The following is a 20,386-nucleotide window of genomic DNA, read 5'->3' on the forward strand; positions in this document are numbered from 1 at the left end:
AGAAAGCCTTTGACAAGGTCCCACACCAAAGGCTCTGAAGCAAAGTAAGCAGTCATGGGATAAGATGGAAGGTCCTGTCACAGATCAACAACTGGTTAAAAGATAGGAAATAAAGGGTAGGAATAAATGGTCAGTTTTCACAGTGGAGAGAGATAAATAGTGGGGTCCCCCAAGGATTGGCACTAGGACCAGTGCTGTTCATAAATGAGCTATCAAAATCTACTATCTGTTAATAGTGAAGTAGCAAAGTTTGCAGACGATACAAAATTATTCAAGATAGTTACGTCCAGAGCTGATTGAGAAGAGTCACAAAACTGGGTGACTGGGCACAAAATGCAGATGAAATTCAATGTTGATAAATGCAAAATAATATACATTGGAAAACATAATCCCAATTATGCATATACTATGATGGAGTCTAAATCAGCTGTTACCACTCAAGAAAGAGATCTCGGAGTCATTGTGTATAGTTCTCTGAAAACACCCACTCAATGTGCAGCAGCAGTCAAAACAGAATGATAAAAACCTTTAGGAAAGGGATAGATAAGACAGAAAATATTATAATGCCACTATATAAATCCATGGTATGCCCACACCTGGAATACTGCATGCAGTTCTGTTCGCCCCATCTCAAAACATATATTAGAACTGGAAAAAGTGTAAAGGAGGGCAACAAAAATGGTTAGGGATATGGAACAGCTTCTATACAAGGAGAGTTTTAAAAGATTCAGATTGTTCAGCTTAGAAAAGAGACAACTAAGGGGGCATATGACAGAGGTCTATAAAATAATGAATGGTGCAGAGAAATTGAGTAAGGAAGTGTTATTTACCTCTTCATAAAACACAAGAACCAGGGTTCATCCAATGAAATTAATAGGCAGCAGGCTTTAATGAAACGTAAGGAAGTACTTCACAAAATGCAAAGTCAGTATGTAGAACTCACTAACGGGATGTTGTGAAGGCCATAAGTATAACTGGGTTCAAAAAAAGAATAAGATAAGTTCATGGAGAATAGGTCCATCAATGGCTATTAGCTGAGATGGTTAGGGACTCCAGAAGTTGGGACTGGTCAAGAGGGGTGGATTGCTCGCAAATTGTCTGTTCACTCCCTCTGAAGCATATTTCACCTGCCACTGTCAGAAGACAGGGTACTGGTCTAGATGGACCATTGGTCTGACCTAATATGCCCATTCTTATGTTCTTAGTCAGTATGAAAAGCCAGATAGACCTAAATTTTCATACTCTTCACATCACCATGATAACTGAGAGCCTGGCATGTTTGTGTCTCAACTTTCATTTTTAAAAGTATGTTTTTTCTCTCTCCCTTTCTTCCATATAGTTGTTTTGGGAGGGGAGAATGCTAACTGTCGAAATGATGAGTTCTGCAGTTTGTTCTGAAAACAGTGAGATTCATAGTCATTGTTATGTGCTCTAGGAATGAGTTTCACAATGTGAGCCAGCTACCGAGAAAGTGTTGTGCCCCTATTGTGTCTGGCCCTTATGGCTGATAGTTATATTGTTCCAATGGAGTATAATTGTCGTGGGTGATAGTGTAGTGGAAAATGGTCTCAGTTCTCAGGCCTTTATTCCCAGCGCTCATTCACATAAAATCCATAAAAATACTGAGTTTGAGAAATATGGTTCTATTCATTCCTACTTTTCTATTTTCTGTAAAATCACCAGCCTTAGATTCCCTAAAATCCAGTTCCTGGCCATATAAAAGAGGATGGTTCAGTCACAGTTTTAAAGTAATATAAATGTATTGTATAACCTTTGTTACATGCACTATGATAACATTTCATTAATATATGATGTAGCAGAATCATGTAGGGAAAGCCCACTTTTCTACCCTCTTGTTCTTTTTAAAACTGCATAGCTGTATAAATACTGATTTAAAAGGCAAGAAAATCTTTACGGAAAATATTCATGTGCATCTTTGCCAACTGAACTCTCAACTCCAGCCAAAATACCATGTGAACTAAAAATGCCTTCCACTATTCTGTCCTCTGCTATAAACCTTTTATAAGAAATATATAGTAAACTGTAAGAGGAGGAGCTTGTGAAAATATACCAGCTATTTATTTATTTTATACTTGGCAATAAAGTTTTTTCTAAGGACCTGCTATATGATATAGTACTAATGGCTCAGTAGAAAAGGAACTCTCTCTAATGAAGTAGAATCTTGTTATGTGGATTAATTTAGGCAACAATGTTTGATCATTATACTTGACCCATAGTCATAGTGATCTGTTGATCAGCCCCCAAGCACAGTTTGAATAAACCTCCTTCCCACATCCAGAAAAAGACAATTTTGAAGAGGAGAGAAAGATTATTACAGATCTTGATCCCTTTGCCAACACCAGTTCTTAGCTCTCTCCTTACATTGTCCCTCAGTACCAGTTCTCTCTTCTCCCAGGCTGGAAGCAGCTCTTCAAATGTGCAGCAGCCTGTAGTCTCCACTGCTGGTGGCAGCTCTTGAAATAGCCAACATGCAGGAGGTTCATCTCCCTATGGTGGTAGCTCTTCAAAGCCGCTGCGGAGTTGCTCAGCTACACTTTGGAAAAAGCATTCCTCTTTGTGGCGGTGGCTCCACATTCCGTTGCAGTGGATTCAGGGCTCTCCCTTACCTCAAGCATAACAAGGGATTTATCTAGCTAACTACATCAATATCCATAACGGAAGTATAGTCAAGCCCTTCCTTAAAAGCAAAATCTCCATCAAGCGGGAACAGTAAGTACCATGAAGCATTTTAATGCCAGCTCAAATCAGTGGGCCCTAATTTGGCTTTATCACACAGTGTAATATGGTTTACCTGAAGGCAAGTGGTACTATAAAGGTTTGAAAATCTTTCTGACCTTTGAAAACATCAGATAAATTGCTTCCGATCAAACCTTTGCAACTACATTCTCACTGATCAGTATCAGCGAGGGGCATGAACATCAATAACACATGGCTCTTGTGTAATTTTTTTTTTATCTATGGAGCCAGCAATCCCTATTGTGAAACAAAGTTCCACTGTATTTCTACAGAACACTCTCCTCCACAAAAGATAGCTGGAAAATAACACAGCCATTCTAGTATTTTTATAATTATTTCTGCTCATTCCACTCTTTCCAAAGTCCAGTAAATACACTAAAGATTAGAATGTTTGCTTAGATTTTTGTTTACGTGCTCCATTAACTGGACACTGGCTCTGATGAGCTCAATTTTACACCCTTTTCCTTGTTGGTACAACATAACTGCCATAGCAAATGAAATGAATTTCCTTTTCATAGCCTGGAATGGGAGGCGAGGGAATGTATGAAGAGTCCTATTTCCATTAGTCTACAAGAATCTTATGAAGGGAGAAAATGGTGCCACTGCTGAGCCCTGGGAATGCAGTAAAGAGAACTGAGTTCATTGCTGGAGAGATGGGTAATTAGCAATGCTGCAGGGTGGTGGGCTAACCAGCAGGGGCCCAACTGTGGCAATTAATAATTGACCTGAATAAGGGCAGTGAGGAGCAGCAGGTATGAGGCACTGGAAGAGGTTGGGCTCTTTAAGGTATTTCTTCTCCCTGAGCAGCCTGGTGTTCCCATGCTCATCTGAGGATGAGGATGGGGCCCTGGCCCTGACTCTGCATCATCGCCATCCCCTAGAACCACATTGAGTGAAGCAACCCTTGTGGCCCCATACACAGGGATTGCAACTGTGCCAGGTTATTGCACGAATCATGTAATTGGCATTAAAATTCCTAGGCCCAGACCCACAAAGGGACTTAGGCATCTAAATCCCAGCTTTAGGCCCTACTGTGCTCCACAAAACCCCCACTCAACTACCACCTAATCCTGTAGGTGCCTAAACTCAATTGGCACCTACATTTTGCTGTAAAAGTCCCCTAGATGTCTACATTTCTGACTCTGGACATGTGCACTGCTGCCCGGGTAGGCACCCTGAGACTTATCTCTCGCACAAATGCCAGCACAATCCTTGACTTGGTATATTCCCACCTGATTTGCCTGTTGGGCCCAATCTGGTACACAGATGCCTAAGCTGTTCTGGCAAGAAACAGTTTAGGTGCCTAAGTCACCTGATTCCAGGAGAGGGGTTCCCAGCTGTGGACCACAAGTAGAAATAGGCACCAATCTCACTGAGAGGGGTGGGGTTTAGGGTGCACCCCCTCATTGGTCTCTCCCCTTGGCTAGCTTACATGGCTTGCCACCATGTGGATCTCATTGTGAGGCATCTCTCTCTCCCGATGGATTGTATGGGGAACCTAGGCATGTAACCAAGGCTTTGTGGATTCCAGTTATTTTCAAGGTGCCTAAAAGGTAGGCATTGTGGTGCTAGCAGTCGTACCGTCTAAATCACTTTGTGGATCCAGGCGCTAGTGTTCTCCTCTCTGTGAACCTGGTTAAGGGCTTGTCACAGTTTAGTCCCAGGGTAGTATCATGAGAAAAACCTCTGCAGCTCTGGCATCATTAATATGGCAAAGTCCTTACTGCTCAGTTGCCTGTAAGTCAGGCTGTTCCTGTCTCATGTAGGGAGACCGTATTTTAAGCAATGACACTACAGTGTCCTCCAGCCAACACTATCCAATACTTTATGCCTCTTCTCAAGAGTATGGGTTACAGCCTACTGCCTACTGTGTGGAATACTGGACAGGAAAAATAATTCAGCTGGATGCAGTGCTCAAAAGAGTCAGGTGTGAAGGGGCTTGATGCTTACTCAAGAGGTCTAGCCAATCTTTCTTACTTTTATCTTTTTTTTCTTGAGAAGAAAAGCATGGAGTGTCAGAAAAAATCTCTTCATCATGGGTTTTTATCCTGGAGGTTTTAGATTTAATATTTATATCTGTGACAATTCAGGCAAAGAACAGAGAGATTTTCTGAGCACAGGACAAATATAACATTGCAGCATATTTCATAACATTTTTCCTGAGATATTTCTTGTTGTATTATATATGATAGGCCAGATCCTATCTTGAAGTCAGTGGGAATCATGTTCGTGCATATGATGACACGGCTAAGCACAAAATCAGGGACAACAATAGACTGGTGAAAGTCCAGCAAAATCCATGAAAGCTACTTACAATTCTTTGATCTTGATGCAGAATTTTGCTTGGTTGTATCTCCTGACATTGGTCTGGAGTGCTTAACACTTTTATCAGAATGAAACAAAAGAAAAAAAAACTTTATTAATTTTGTTGTTGTTGCTGAGACTTTTGTTATTTTGTGTCTGACAGTAGGCTACTAAAGAGAAGACAGTGTCTTGTCTGCACTAGCCTAAAAACTGAGCTAGGGAAACAGTGAAACTCGACTTAAACAAGATTCTATGTAAAGTAAGTAAAAGTATGCTTGGTTGGCCCAACCTGTGTCAGCACCATGTTTTAAATCTATGTCTTAGTCTAGGCTAGACATCAGAAGAAAAATGGTTTTAAGCATGTTTCTAATAGCAGTGAGTCTCTGTCAATGCTGGCTGATCAAACTCTGGTAGATTCTGATGAAGATGGAATTGTATCTATAGTGAGTCTGAACACAAGTCCACAGGTGCCAGCATCTGAAAAAGGTGGCTTTGTGTGCGTTCTAGTGAATTTTAGCTTATTTGAAATAAAAATCTCTAATTCGGGGCCACAAGATATAAATAGATTTTTGGTAAACCTCCAGGATATTATGTAATTTCCTAACTTCTAAGTGCTTGGCTTTGCTATCGTAACCTTCTTTTAACATCATTTCAATGTAATATTTATATATAGCACAGCATAGCCTGCACTGTAGTTACCCTACATTACATACTACGTTGAAAAAAAACCTACCATCACTACTAACAAAAATCAGGACTTTCCCAGCAAAAATAGAACAGTTGGCAAATATATGGTTCTCCAATTCCGTTTCTAAACTGGTATAAATGGGATTTTTGCACTAAAAATTGAACATTCAGAAACTATATATAAAAGGGGAGGGGCGGGGAGCTACTACCTTCTCATCAACAGCCTAGTTAAATATATTTTCTGTGGGTACATTGAAAGCTGGCAAAGGAATTCCAAAAATGCGATAAAATAAAGTAAAAAAAAAAAAAACATGAGAAGGAAATAGTTGAAGGAACAAATTGTGATGCAGCAAAAAAAAGTTGAACTCATAAATAATAAAAAGCAAAAAAAGCCTCTCATCCAAAATCCAGTAATGTATCATGATTTCTTGATACCTGGTTGGGGTTTGGTCTCTCTTATTTAACCACTTTTAAATTTTCATTTAAGCTATCTAAGTTCTTTCAAATCTCACAAGCTTTCAAATGCTGATTTTGCTTACTAGGCAGGTTTCCCAAGCTCTTACAATACTACTGAGTGGCACTAACAGTTCTGCTGCCACATACTTGAATCAAAAAGGTTATCCCAAACTGGAAATTGTTTCAATTATAGCTCTTAGTCTGCCAAGCCATTTCACATAAAGAAAAAGTATGGAAGTTTATTTTCCACATATTCCATTCGAATGTGAAACGTTTATTGTCCTCATTTCCACCTACCAGGAATCAGGAGGCAAATTGATATGTTACTCAGAGAAGGAAATGTATAGCTCTTGAGTATGGTTCAGGTAATGAATAGGGAATTATGCAAAATAGTTTTATTTTGGTTAAATGTCATTTTTGTCCATGACACTGAGTAATGCTTCGAAAATGTATTCCATATGTTTTATTAAAATGTCAAGCTGTTTATTGAATTGAGGGCTTTGGCCTAAGTTTCCAGAAGTGACTAGTGATTTAGGAACAAAAGCATAAATCAGTTGGGGTGTGGTCTGACAAAAAGAACAAGATGATCTTTTAGAGTTTTCTCTTAAAACATCTCTAGTGGAAACAGTTGTACCTGCCATATTAACACTCCTTTTGCAATTTAGAGCATCTTCAGGGTTGCTCTGAGTTGTATAAGCTTGTAATAGCATGTGAGGGCTTTTTACATTAGCTGATAATAACAAAAGCATTCAAGCCACACGCTGTCTGTCGTCCTCAGCATGCCTCTGCACTGGGTGCTGTGAGGAAGCACAGCATACAGCCATTGCAGCAACTCTGTGTTGGTTAGGACATTTCTTATGCCAGGGGTATTCTTTTGGGGCAGATTCCAGCCCCTACATGCTGCAAGTGTGGCATACAGCTGGACAGAATACTGAGTGTGACATAGTTGTTTTTAAGTAAATATGCATCCCTGGGCGATATTTCCTAACCCAGAAACTTCAGCACTATCTACCAGATCTTTACTAGTTTTCATTGGTGGGTTAGACCAGTGGTTCTCAACCAGGGATATGTGTACCCCTGGGGGATATGCAGAGGTCTTCCAGGGGGTACATTAAGTCATCTAGATGTTTGCCTAGTTTTATAACAGGCTACATAAAAAGCACTAGGGAAGTCATACAAACCAAAATTTCATACAGACAATGATTTGTTTATACTGCTCTGTATACTATACACTGAAATGTCAGTACAATATTTATATTCCAATTGATTTATTTTATAATTACATGGTAAAAATGAGAAAATAAGCAATTTTTCAGTAGTAGCGTGCTGTGACACTTTTCTGTTTTTATGTTCAATTTCGTAAGCAAGTCGTTCCCAAGTGAGGTGAAACTTGGGGGTAAACAAGACAAATCAGACTCCTGAAAGGGATACAATAGTCTGGAAAGGTTGAGAGCCACTGGGCTAGAAATTATTAGTGCAAAAGCTTTTACATCAATCCAGGGTAGTCCTGGAAGTGAATGCAACTCGGACAACTTTCTGAAGCAAATTCCATTGCTGCTTCCTCCTCAGTTCAGGGGCAGAGTAATCTGTTTCTGTTCCAAATTACAATAACCCCCATAGCTGGGTCAGCTTTGCTAGCTGGCACATTGGAGGGGCAGAGTGAAGGCTCTGCTCAGTATTCAGCTCTCCCCATCCACCTATTCTGGGGCAGAAAAGGGGTGAATAAGGTGTACAATACCCTCTTATTCTTATGTGCTTGGGCTTAGAGTGCAGATATCCCACATAGGTACTTAAGTGCCTGTGTATCTCACTCTTACTTCTCTGAGAAACCTAGCCTTTGAATTTTGGGCTTACAGCTCCCCTGATACAGCAGCATCAAAACCCTGAGCAAAAACCTTTCTTTAGTCAGAGGCAGAGGTCTTAGAGATGAGTCAGCATAATTTCAAACACTTTGAAGCAGACAAACACAAGGACCAGCTCCTATTTGGTTAGCAAATCAGTTTGTGACCTAGAATGCTGATTATTAAACCAGACAGCAAATAAAACCATTATTAAATTCACTGAATAAAATAGCCTCTCTTGTCTTTGTGGATTCATATCAATGTATGCATATCTACGGTATGCATGCACCACTCTGCTAATCTGCAGATCCTGTTCCAGTTGACGGCAATGGCAAAACTCCCATTGACTTCAATGAGAAGATGATCAGCTCCGTATATAATTTTAAACACAGCTGAAGACATAATGACTCACAAAGCTGTGAGGAAAAGGAAGTGAACTGTTTCTCTGGTATTTCATGCTCATCAGAGCCAACTCTGAGGCAAAACAAAAAAATTAAACTTTAAGAGTGTTCAAAAAGAAAAGAAAAAACAATCTGATAGCTTTTCCAAAATGTAATATTCTTAAGTATTTGCCTCTGCTGCAGGCGCACACACACACACACACACACGCGCACACACACACACACACACACACAGAACTTTGAAAAGAGAAACCTAGTCATTAACATGTTTTTTGCCACTCTACCGTGTACAAGGAATAAAAATATCTTGTAAACACATGAGGCCCTAATTATGCCCATGCATTGCAGCTTAGAGGATGGTAATTCTGAATTTTACTAATCATCCTAAGTGGCTATTAACTAGTTTTATTCTATTGATGGATGGTTCTTTAAGGACATTTAATGTTTCACTGAGTCTGTCTCGGAGAGAAGAGAGCCTCTTCTGCATTGTAGCATCTTGCTCCAAACAGTCCTTTTGGTAATTTAGGAGAAATTCAAGCAAGGGTGATAATCTACCCTTTTCTTAAACATGCCATTGTCTGCTGGGCATTTGCTATTACTAGAAAGTTGTTTTTTCCTTTGTTTTTTTCTTGATTGGTGGAACTACTGTCACCATAGTGTGATGTTGCAGCAAATTTTTGTTCTCTGACATGGACATATTTGGTCAGTGCCTGCTAACTCCATCTGATTCAGCCCAAGACAGTCCTGCCATTGATATGTCCTAGGTTTATCTAACCTGAAACCATTTCTTATTATTTACTCTCTGCTTATATCTACCCCTCTTGTGGATAGTCTCCCTTCCTATAGGTGATGTCCACAAACTGTTCTCCTAAATGCTGGACATGCACCCTCTGATTCTATGCAGGGGGGGATCTTGTGCCGGTCCTTGCTTCACACTGCTTTTTTTTTACCTTTCTTGGTTGGTTTTCCTGGATTGTCCCTTCCCACTGGTGCTTGTACATGTTGCCAACCCTGTTAACATTTAAGGCAAGCTCTAGCTTTCTGAAGCCTCTCCTGGTCTATGAACATCAGCCATTCTCTTGGGCATTTTTAGTGTGAAATGAAGTGTTTCCTTTATATATTGCCACTCTCCACCAGTTTCACCTCTTGCATTCTGGCAAAGGAAGCACAATCAATTACACTTTAGTCTAGTGATGTGTCTGAAATAGGATGTTAGTCAGCACAAGTTCACATCTCTTACATTAACAGCAGCTTTAACCATATGCAGCCAGATTCACCTCTCATTTGGTAAATCAAGAATAAATCCGTGGAAGTCAGTGGAGTAAATTTAAAATTGAGGTGAGAGTAGACTCAGACCCATGAAGTTTTAACTAATATGGCCTTCATTTGACATGAAAATTAATTCTTGTTAACCATTTTTCTTTGCATTTTACTTTGGTAAGAGCGGAAATGTTAAATAAATTATACCAACATGCTGGTAATAATAAATCTGGAAGTGGGTGATGTTCTCTTATGGGTAAACAAAGGAAATACAAAGTAATCCCAAACTGAGGAATGGTTTCTCACATTTCCTTTAATTTGACTACAGCCTGTAAGTTTTTACTTTGGAAAGGACACAGGGCTCATGTGAATTTAAATTCACATAATTATGTGGGCTAAAAAGAAAAGAAATCCAATTATAACTTGTACAGAGCACTTTAGCAACATGTCACAGTCAGATGGCAACTGTTTAGCATTCTGTTTTTAAAGAGCGAGAGTAGCCCATATTTCAATATGCTTGTTCAGAACTGCTCAACAATAGGATTTAGAATGATCTGGAAATAAAAATTATTACTAATAATGCTTAAAATATTTGCACCTTCTGCCTGATTTATTGTATATTTATTTGAAGATTTATGTAACAGAGCAGGAAGTCAAGATAAAACAGCATGAATAGAAAGAAAATAAATGAGAGAAAACCCTCTAAACGTGTATGCTGTCATCTAAAAACATACGTAGCTCCCCAGTGGCCGGAGCTGTGAGGCTCTGGGCAAGCTTTGCCCTCTGACCACGTGAGCCCTGCTAATGCAGCAAACTCACAAAAGACAAAGAGCTGGTGCTGACTCCTTGGAGTCCTTAGAAGTAGAATGTTTAGGGTTTTTTAAAACCAAAAGTTGTACATACGAATGAACATTTTAAAAGATCAAATTAAAAATGAGGTGTTTCAGATCAGACCCCAAGGGAGGGACCTATGGTACAAATATATAGTAGCAGCACAATAAAAGATAGAATTATGGTCTTTCTTCGAGTAGTTTCTCTCTCTCTCATTCAGACTCAAAATCCCAAGACAAATTGGGGCTTGCAAACCCACATTTTGTTTTGACTATGAGAATTAATGAAATATTTCGTGTTTTATGAGTTTTAAAATTGTTTTTTTTTTTAAGGTTGAGTTGCCCTTTGGAGGAATTTAGCATTATGTTAGTTCTGTGTGATAATAGCACATTATATCTGCATTAAATTGCTGCAGTGTATCAGAAAACATTTATCTCCTCAGAACACCAAGTGATTTCTTATAAACAGCTGCTTGTTTTTAGAGGTGTTATTTTTCTGAATTTGTGACAGTTGAATATCATACACTTCAAAAGAGCAGACTTTGTACAATATGACTGATCACCTTTCTTAAGGCATCAAAATAATTTCAAGTTTCTGTTGTATGTAATTATAATCAAATGCAACTTGAAATAAAAATATACATCTCTCCATCTGTATCTCTGTCTATAGCACTGTAGGTGTGTATATATGTGGGGGCAGGACTAGTTTAGATAGCAAATATTACTCACCACAGAGGAAACAATTATAATATAATACAGTTCTTAAAATGTGGTTTTCATGGGGAAAAAAAAGAGTTGGCTACCTGACTGTATGCAGACTTTGAGGTATACCTGACTGTAGACAGACTTTTAGAGAGGGATACCTTGTAATATAGTAGTTTTTACAAAACATTCTAAGAATGTCCTATACTGCCCATTCACTGCCTCAACGTTCTTTCTCTTCTTCCTTTTAAGGAACAAATATGTTTCATTGTAGCTGTATTTCTCTCTTCAACAGGGCCAGTATTGTGCAGAAGCGAATTATTTATTTTCAAGATGAGGGCTCTCTTACCAAGAAACTATGTGAACAAGGTAAGATGAACCAGGTCCTGCCTTGGCTCTCTTTTATATATTCCATCGGCTGCTTCTTGCCCACTGTGTCAAGTTTAAATTGCTATGCCTCAACTTTGATGTTCTGCACAACTCTGTCCTGGTATAGATTTGGTATCTGCTGTCTGATGAGGTTTTCTCACCATCTCAGCACCTTCATACTACTTTCATATCCTTTCCCCACTCCCACCCTTGCACTTCTTCCATATGGACCTATAGGTAGGGCACACCCTTCCAATCACCAGGCAATGACTTCCACACCTCACATTAAATTACACTCATTTATGCAAGTCTCTGTGTTTATAAATAAGGGCCAAGCCCTCCTTATCATTCCCTGAACTCTGCATAGTGCAGGTGTTTCCAAGATGATAGAGAGGTGGAGATAGAGGTGGAATTGTCTTACAATGATTATCTCTATGTTTCTACATGAAGTGATTGTTCCTCTTTAGGGTGGTCTGATTTATAAAGAGACAATGTCTTAGATAACTCCATTCCTTTAGTTATCTTATTGTCTTGTTTTATGTTTGTCTTGATGTTAACTCCTCAAGACAAGGACTGTCTTCATGACTGTGCAGACTCTCTTGGGGGAAGATTTTCAAAAGCAGCAAAGAAACTTGAAAGTCAAGGGGATTTGTGTGCCTAAATCCATCAGGTGCTTTTGAAAATCCCAGGATCAGTGCTTAATAAGTATGTAGAACTAGGGGAAAGAAATCAGGCAAGTAGCTCCTAAATTCAGTTTGCTTGGCAAGTAGCAGGATGTAGGATTCAATTTTAAATGTTATGAGAGACGTTCTGTCAAGCTGCTTTTAAACAGAAGTTTAATTTGAGGCGATTCAAACTCGAAGAGGGGGCTCATTACTCAGACCTCCTGGAAAGGAATGATAATTTCTTTGTGCAGAAATGCAGAGATGATTGTTGTAAGATGATACCACCTCTATCCCCTTCTCCCCACCAGTTTGGAAACCACTTTGGCTGTGTCTAGTTTAGGAGAAACTAAGGAGATGACCATTTGATTTGGGGGCTTGAAGTTAGGGCCCTGGATTAGTTTAGTCTGGTCCTGACTACAATGTCCTTCATTTTTAAGAAACTGAATGTGTGCTAAGATGCTTAACTGAATTTAATAAATGTGGCATCCTTGATGCTAGCCAAGATTCCCACATGCCATTATGTTGTTCTGTTTCATACATTTAAGAATGCACATTACACTCATTAAAAATAACCCTTAACATTAAGAGTGGTGAGTATGTTGAATAAGATCACTTCAAGCAAGCAAAATAAATGAAACTGAGACAGCTGTTTGTATTCCTGAGAAGAGAGAGGACAGTAGAAAAGCAAGGATATGAAATTGGGAATAGGAAGTAAATTTGCATCATGTGTATACTAGGAAAATAGGTTGTGTTTAAAATGTATTAGCTAAACATTTTAACTAACATGTTTTTAAACACTAGTGTAGACAAGACAAGTCATATTTAAAACATGTTAGCTGGTCATGGTCCACCATGTGGATAGGAATCTAGGGTTGATCATGACCAGCTAACATATTTTTAAAAGTGTTAAACCTTATCTACACAGGTTTTCAAAATGTGTTAGTTAAAACATTTCAGCTAACACACTTTTAAACACAACCTATCTTCCTAATCTAGTTATAGCCTTAGATAGGAAAAGGCATATTGGGCCTGTAAAGTGAGTTTTGTGCTTTGATCATAATCAGTTGTGACCTGAAGGCACAGGGCTGCATTGGGTGCTAGGGAAAAGTGTGGAGCTGCAGGGTCCAGCAGAGAAGGCATTATACCACAAGCAGACACAATGCCTCCTAGTACTCCTGGGAGGGTATGTGGTCACTGGCCATGCTTTCAGAGAGATTGAAAGGTCTGCTTTTATACTCCGCTTCCTGTACAGGGAATCCTGTACTCTCCCTTCCCGTGTTCACTCATGCAAGGGACAAATACAGTCTGAGCCTCCTTAATCTCTTTTAAAGGCTGACAGATAGGACCATTTGTTACTGTTGGCTTCATATTAATTCACTAAAGAAAAGAGAGTTGTATTTTAACTAGAGTTAAGCTGATGACATGGTGTTTGGCTTCAGATCTGGATTATATTTAGATTTGGGCCTGAGGTTCAGTATTAAGGCTAAATCAGAGAGCAGCTGTTCTTATAAAATTTTGATCCAAATCGAAATAAAAAACAGAAAACAGAAAACCTGTACAGTTTTGGACCTGAAGTGGAACCAAAACCATAGTGGCAGATTCAGATCCAGGGATATGAAGCCAAATCATTAACCCCACTTTGAAATATCAAGGTTTCAGTTTTGGCCCATAGCTGATTGTAACTCAAAATAATACAATACTGTGAGTTATGCTGTGATACTCATATTTATAATTGGAGTTTTGCTGTCATTTGTTGAATTGCAACTGAACATTTTCAATAACTGCTTCCACTGCTGCTTTTTTAGACTCAACCTTTGAGGGGGTGACTGATAAACCAATCTTAGACTGTTGTGCCTGTGGAACTGCTAAATACAGGCTAACTTTTTATGGAAACTGGTCAGAGAAGACGCATCCAAAAGATTATCCACGTGAGTATTATTATTTTATTATTACAGTAGAACCTCGAGGTTAAAATAAGGAGCATGGGGATTCTTGGTGAGAGGTGATAAAACAAACCTACAGAAGGACAGTCTATATTATGATGAATATATGTAGTACTGCCAATACTGTGTTTGAAAATCTTGAGTCAGGCCCCCAAAAATCAAGAGATTAGTTTGAAAATCATGAGATTTTAAAAATAAAAATGGGGTTGATTTACCTTCTGGTATTTGATATTTGAAATGTGGTGTTGTAGCTTTTCATTTCATTTCATTTCAAGCTTCTCTTTGCAACCATGAGGGTTAGAAACTTATTCTCTCTTTTTTTAAAGAATCTCATATAATTACATAAATCTTAATGCTGAGTTTTTTTTAGAAAGACAGGAAATATCACAAGATTCAATATAAAATCTTGAGTTTGCAGCAGCGCATATGCCCGATCTCATGACCATATGGAAAGACTCCCATTGACTTCAGTGGGCACCGAATCAGGCTGTTAGTGAGGTTGGCTGCATGTGTAAAGCATCATTTATGCATTCCTCTTTCGTTCACCATGCTAGCTGGATAAATGTACAAATCTTAAAATGCAAACTTTTTTTCCAAACTTAAATTAAGTATTGCAAAGTTTGTAATCTACAGAATCAGTGGTTTTATGTCAATAAAACGCAAATAGCTGTAGAAGATTAAATCTACAAAAATATACATAGAAAATGGGGATTTTTGTTTGTTTTTATTGTTCTTCTTGAGTTCCCTCCTTTGTCTTTTCTATCTTATATTTGTTCTTTAAATATGGTGTTCATTGTCATAGACAATAAAGGCAGGTAAGAGGCTTAGGGATGAAAGTCATATATTTATTTGGTCTTTAAGCTTTGATAATATGTTATCTACTGCATGATCTTTATTAAAGCTTTTGTGTGTAGCTTTTCTTTTTAATATCACTGTCACCCAATGTGGTGAATTTTCATTTTGCAGTCAAAGATTTGTCTGCATATGAATTGTTCCTTGATACTGATTACACTGATTCTGTCTCAAGTTTTGCTTTATTAAGTTGAACATAGAATAGTTCAGATACAGCATCGTGCGGGTTAGTACAAGTCTGCAATGATGTACTAAAACTTGTTTGACTTGCTGGTTGGGCAACAAAACAAACACATGGAAGATAAAACAAGCCATAGTCCCAGTATTCACAGTGATGCTCTTTTGAGATATTAAATGATTTGTGTACCTGCTAAATGGTACCCATTCAAATTCATTGTGTGCATAGATTTGGCTGGTATGACAGAAACATTTTGAATAGATGAGTCAAGTTATTTCTTTTCACTTCGGTGGAACGTATCTTATAATTGATTATGTTTTCCTGCTTATTAGAACATTAGACTGGCCATAGAGAGTCAGATCAATGGTCCATCTAGCCCGGTATCCTGTTTTCCGGCAGTGGCCGATGCCAGATGCTTCAGAGGGAAAAAACAGAGAAGGGCAATTAGTGAGTGATCCATCCCCCATTGTCCAGTCCCAGCTTCTGGCAGTCGGACGTTTAGAGACACCCAACGCATGGGGTTGCATCCCTGACCATCTTGACTAATAGCACTGCTCTACAGCTAAAATGCTTCTGAAATAAATGTAGTCAAACTTTACTAATTCTGGGTCACTGAGAATGAAAATGATGCTTAAAATCATTGATTGGCTCTAGTTTTCAAGATATGCTATTGGGTCAGTATATACGACCCTTGACTTGGGAATGGCGGAGGATAAGTGAGTTATAAAGGGAAGGGATCTCAATTTAAACCAGAAATGACTAAAATACATCTTTGACTGGATCTATGAATAAATCTATGTCTGGGTTTGGACAGTACTTGCTTTTTAGGCAAAACAATGAATGATGCAATCTGAAGCTGGTATTGCATCATACATAATATGAATTGCATCATGTTATTCCTAGAAGTCATGGATGATGCAATCATAACGAAGCTTACATCACTCTGCTGAACAAATTGCCCTATATCAGCTCTAGAAATCATACAGTGTCGTGCTCTCTTATTTGTCAGTGTTTGATTTTGCAAAGGGACACATTTCTGTTTAGCCAAAGTGAGCAGAGATGTCTCGTACTTGTGTGAACAGTGCAGATAACTTCTGCTATGTTTGTGGTGAAGTGACTTTTGCATCACAAAAGCGCAGTATAACCACTATGGTTAAGAAAGCCTATCACCTTTATTTTGGCTGCAAAATTGGAGGTCAGGACAAGAGGTGGGCCCCACACATATGCTGCAACACTTGTGCAAGAAATCTTTACCAGTGGTTGAACAGGAAAAGGAAATCTATGCCTTTTGCAGTGCCAATGATTTGGAGAGAGCCAACAGATCATACCAGCAATTGTTACTTCTGCATGGTGCCTCCAGTTGGGAAAGGTGTGTCAAAGAAGAAAAAGTGGACTGTGCATTATCCAAACATTCCATCAGCTATACGCCCAGTACCCCACGGAGAAGGACTTCCGGTTCCTGATGCACCAGAATCATTCTCACTTGAGTCAGACGAGGAAGAGGAAGAGGATGAAACTTCTGGTCCTGAACCATCAATGTCACAGGATCCACATTTTCTCCCATCCTCCTCCTCTGAACCATACCTCATAACACAAGGTGAACTGAATGACCTTGCCAGGGATTTGGAACTACCCAAGAGTAAGGCAGAGCTGTTGGGCTCCAGACTACAGCAGTGGAATCTCCTGGCAGGTGATGTTAGGGTTTCCATGTTCCGTGACCGTCAAAAGGATCTTGTCCCATTCTTCTTCATGGAAGGTGAGCTTGTAGCCTGAACAACATCGATGGTGTGATGGCAGCCCTCAACATCGTTCACGATCCAGATGAGTGGAGACTGTTCATTGATTCATCGAAGACGAGTCTTAAAGCTGTTTTACTGCATAATGGCAATGTTTTGCCATCAATTCCAGTTGGTCATGCAGTCCATATGAAGGAAACCTATGACAACGTGAAACAACTTTTGAGGTGCATAAACTGTGCATCATCATCATCAGTGGCAGCTTTGTGGTGATTTGAAGGTTGTTGCTCTCTTGCTTGGTCTGGAGACTGGATACACAAAGTACTGCTGTTTTCTCTGCGAATGAGATAGTTGTGCAAGAGATTCCCACTACATCAAGAAAGATTGGCCACTCCGACAGTCATTGGAGCCTGGGAGGAAAAGTGTTCAGCATCCACCACTTGTTGAATCAAGGAAGATTTTGTTACCACCCTTACACATCAAGCTGGGTCTGATGAAGAACTTTGTCAAGACCATTGACAAAACACAAGCAGCTTTCAAGTACCTCAGTGGAAAATTTCCAAGGTTAAGTGAAGCTAAGATAAAGGAATATGTCTTTGTTGGTCTTCAGATTCGTGAACTTCTTTGAGATGATGCATTTGACCATGCACTGCGTGGCAAAGAAAAGACGGCATGGAAAGCCTTCCAATTAGTGGCAATAAATTTTCTCGGAAACAACAAGGCAGACAACTACAGATTGTTGGTGGAAAACCTCCTCAAGGCATACAAAAGCCTTGGTTGCAACATGACACTCAAGATACATTTTTTGCACTCTCATCTAGATTTTTTTCCACCGAACTGCGGAGCAGTGAGCGACGAGCACAGCGAGCGATTTCACCAGGACATTGCAGCAATGGAGAAACGCTATCACGGCAAATGGAGCCCATCAATGCTTGCAGACTATTGCTGGACAGTGACAAGAGATGCTCCATTTAATGAATACAAGAGACAAGCCAAGAAGCGCCAAGTAGACACTGAATAGGACTAAACTATGTACATAATAGTTTGTTGCCTTTTGTTTCATGATAAATTTTATTTATATAACCCTTTTGCTGATTTTTAAAGTATTACATAAAGAGGACAGGTGAACTATTATCATATAAAGCAACCATAAACACATGAAAAGACCTAGGTTTACAATTTATGATTAAAACTCTACTATCTACACAATATACATAGACATAAAATGTAAAAACTTAAATATCTTAGAAACAGTAGCCAATCAGTTGTTTTAATTGTCATATTTGAATTCAGCAAATCAAAATACATAATAAATAGCACATTTTATCTCTGAAGCAGATGACTTCTCAAAAATTGTAGACCAGTGTAGCCATTGATGGACCTATCCTCCATGAACTTATCTAATTCTTTTTTGAACCCCATTATAGTTTTGGTCTTCACAACCCTGGCAATGAGTTCCACATGTTGACTGTGATTGTGTGAAGAAATACTTCCTTATGTTTATTTTAAGACTGCTGCCTATTAATTTAATTGGGTGACCCCTGTTACTTGTGTTACTTGAAGGGGGTAAATAATACTCCCTTATTCACTTTCTCCATCCCAGTCATTAGTTTATAGACCTCTATTGTATCTCTTTCCATCCCCCTCTCCCCCCCCCGTTGTCTCTTTTCCAAGCTGAACAGTCTGTCTTTTTAAACTCTCCTTGTATGAAAGCTATTCCTTACCTCTAATCATTTTTGTTGTCCTTTTCTGTACTTTTTCCAATTCTAATATATGTTTTTTTGAGATGAGGTGACCAGAACTGCAGACAGTGTTCAAGTGTGGGTGTACCAGAGATTTATATAGTGGCATTGAGATGTTTTCTGTCCTGTTATCTATCCCTTTCCTAACGGTTCTGAGCATTCTGTTTTTTGACTGCTGCTGCACATTGAGTTCATGTTTTCAGAGAATTATCCACAATGATTCCAAAATCTCTTTGTTGAGTGGTAACAGCTAATTTAGATTAGATCATTTTGTATGTATAGTTGGGATTATGTTTTCCAATGTGCATTACTTTGCAATCATCAACATTAAATTTCATCTGCCATTTTGTTGCCCAGTCACCCAGTTTTTTGAGATCCCTTTGCAACTCTTTTTGGTCTGCTTTGGACTTAACTATCTTTAGTAATTTTGTATTGTCTGCAAACTTTGCCATCTCACTGTTTACCTCTTTTTCCAGATAATTTATGACTATGTTGAACAGCACTGCTCCTAGTACAGATCCTTGAGGAACCCCACTATTTAACTCTCTTCACGTTTAAAATTGACTATTTATCCCTACCCTGTTTCCTATCTTTTAGCCAGTTACTTATCCATAAGAGGATCTTCCCTCTGATCCCATGACTGCTTACTTTGCTTCTGAGCCTTTGATGTGGGACCAGGCATATTATATTCACTGGATCAGTAATTCTCAACCAGGGGTATACATACCTCTGGGGGTACACAGAGGTTTACCAGCGGGTACATCAACTCATCTAGATATTTGCCTAATTTTACGACAGGCTACATAAAAAGCACTAGGGAAGTCAATACAAACTACAATTTCATACAGATAATGACTTGTTTATACTGCTCTATATACTATATGCTGAAATGTAAGTATAATATTTATATTCCAATTGATTTATTTTATAATTATATTGTAAAAATGAAAAAGTAAGCAGTTTTTCAGTACTAGTGTGCTGTGACACTTGTATTTTTATGTCCGATTTTATAAGCAACTACGGTAGTTTTTAAGTGAGGTGAAGCTTGGGGGTACACAAGACAAATCAGCCTCCTGAAAGGGGTACAGTAGTCTGGAAAGGTTGAGAGCCACTTCACTAGATCATCCTTGTCCACATGTTTGTTGACACTCTCAAAGAATTCTAATGGATTGGTAAGAAATGATTTCTCTTTACAAAAGCCATGTTGGCTCTTCCCCAACGTATTGTATTCATCTGTATGTCTGATAATTCTAATCATTAGTATAGTTTCAACCAATTTGCCTGCTACTGAAGTTAGGCCTATCATTCTGTAATTGCTAGAATCACCTCTGGAACCCTTTTAAAAAAATCAACATCACTAGGGTTACCATACGTCCAGGTTTTTCCCGGACATGTCCGTCTTTTTGGTAATCAAACCCCCATCTGGGGGAATTGCCAAAATTGCCAAAAATACCGCCGACCAGGCACTTCCCCTCCCGCGGCTGCTGTGCTCCCTGTTTGACTCTTTTGCTCTGTTTAAAGCCGAGTTGCTCAAGCGCTACTGGCTTTGGGCAGTCCCCATGCCTCCGGACCCTGAGCCGCCGTCCGGCCACTTCCCCTCCCGGGCTCCGGCGGCTCTGCTCCTCCCCTGACTCTTCGGCTCTGTTTAAGAGCTGAGTGCCTG

The 20,386-nt window shown here is 39.1% G+C and overlaps 1 protein-coding gene across 1 annotated transcript in view; it reads left to right on the forward strand.

Annotated features, from left to right (window-relative positions):
• SPON1 (spondin 1) overlaps positions 1–20,386 on the forward strand; it is a 327,108-nt gene that overhangs the window by 71,831 nt on the left and 234,891 nt on the right. Inside the window, exons 4-5 of the mRNA XM_034769946.1 lie at positions 11,534–11,607; positions 14,078–14,200. Of these exons, the coding sequence (XP_034625837.1) occupies positions 11,534–11,607; positions 14,078–14,200 (197 nt within the window). The remainder of the gene's footprint in view (positions 1–11,533; positions 11,608–14,077; positions 14,201–20,386) is intronic.

The sequence above is a fragment of the Trachemys scripta genome, chromosome 4 (genome assembly GCF_013100865.1).
Source record: "Trachemys scripta elegans isolate TJP31775 chromosome 4, CAS_Tse_1.0, whole genome shotgun sequence".
Lineage (NCBI taxonomy): Eukaryota > Metazoa > Chordata > Testudines > Emydidae > Trachemys > Trachemys scripta.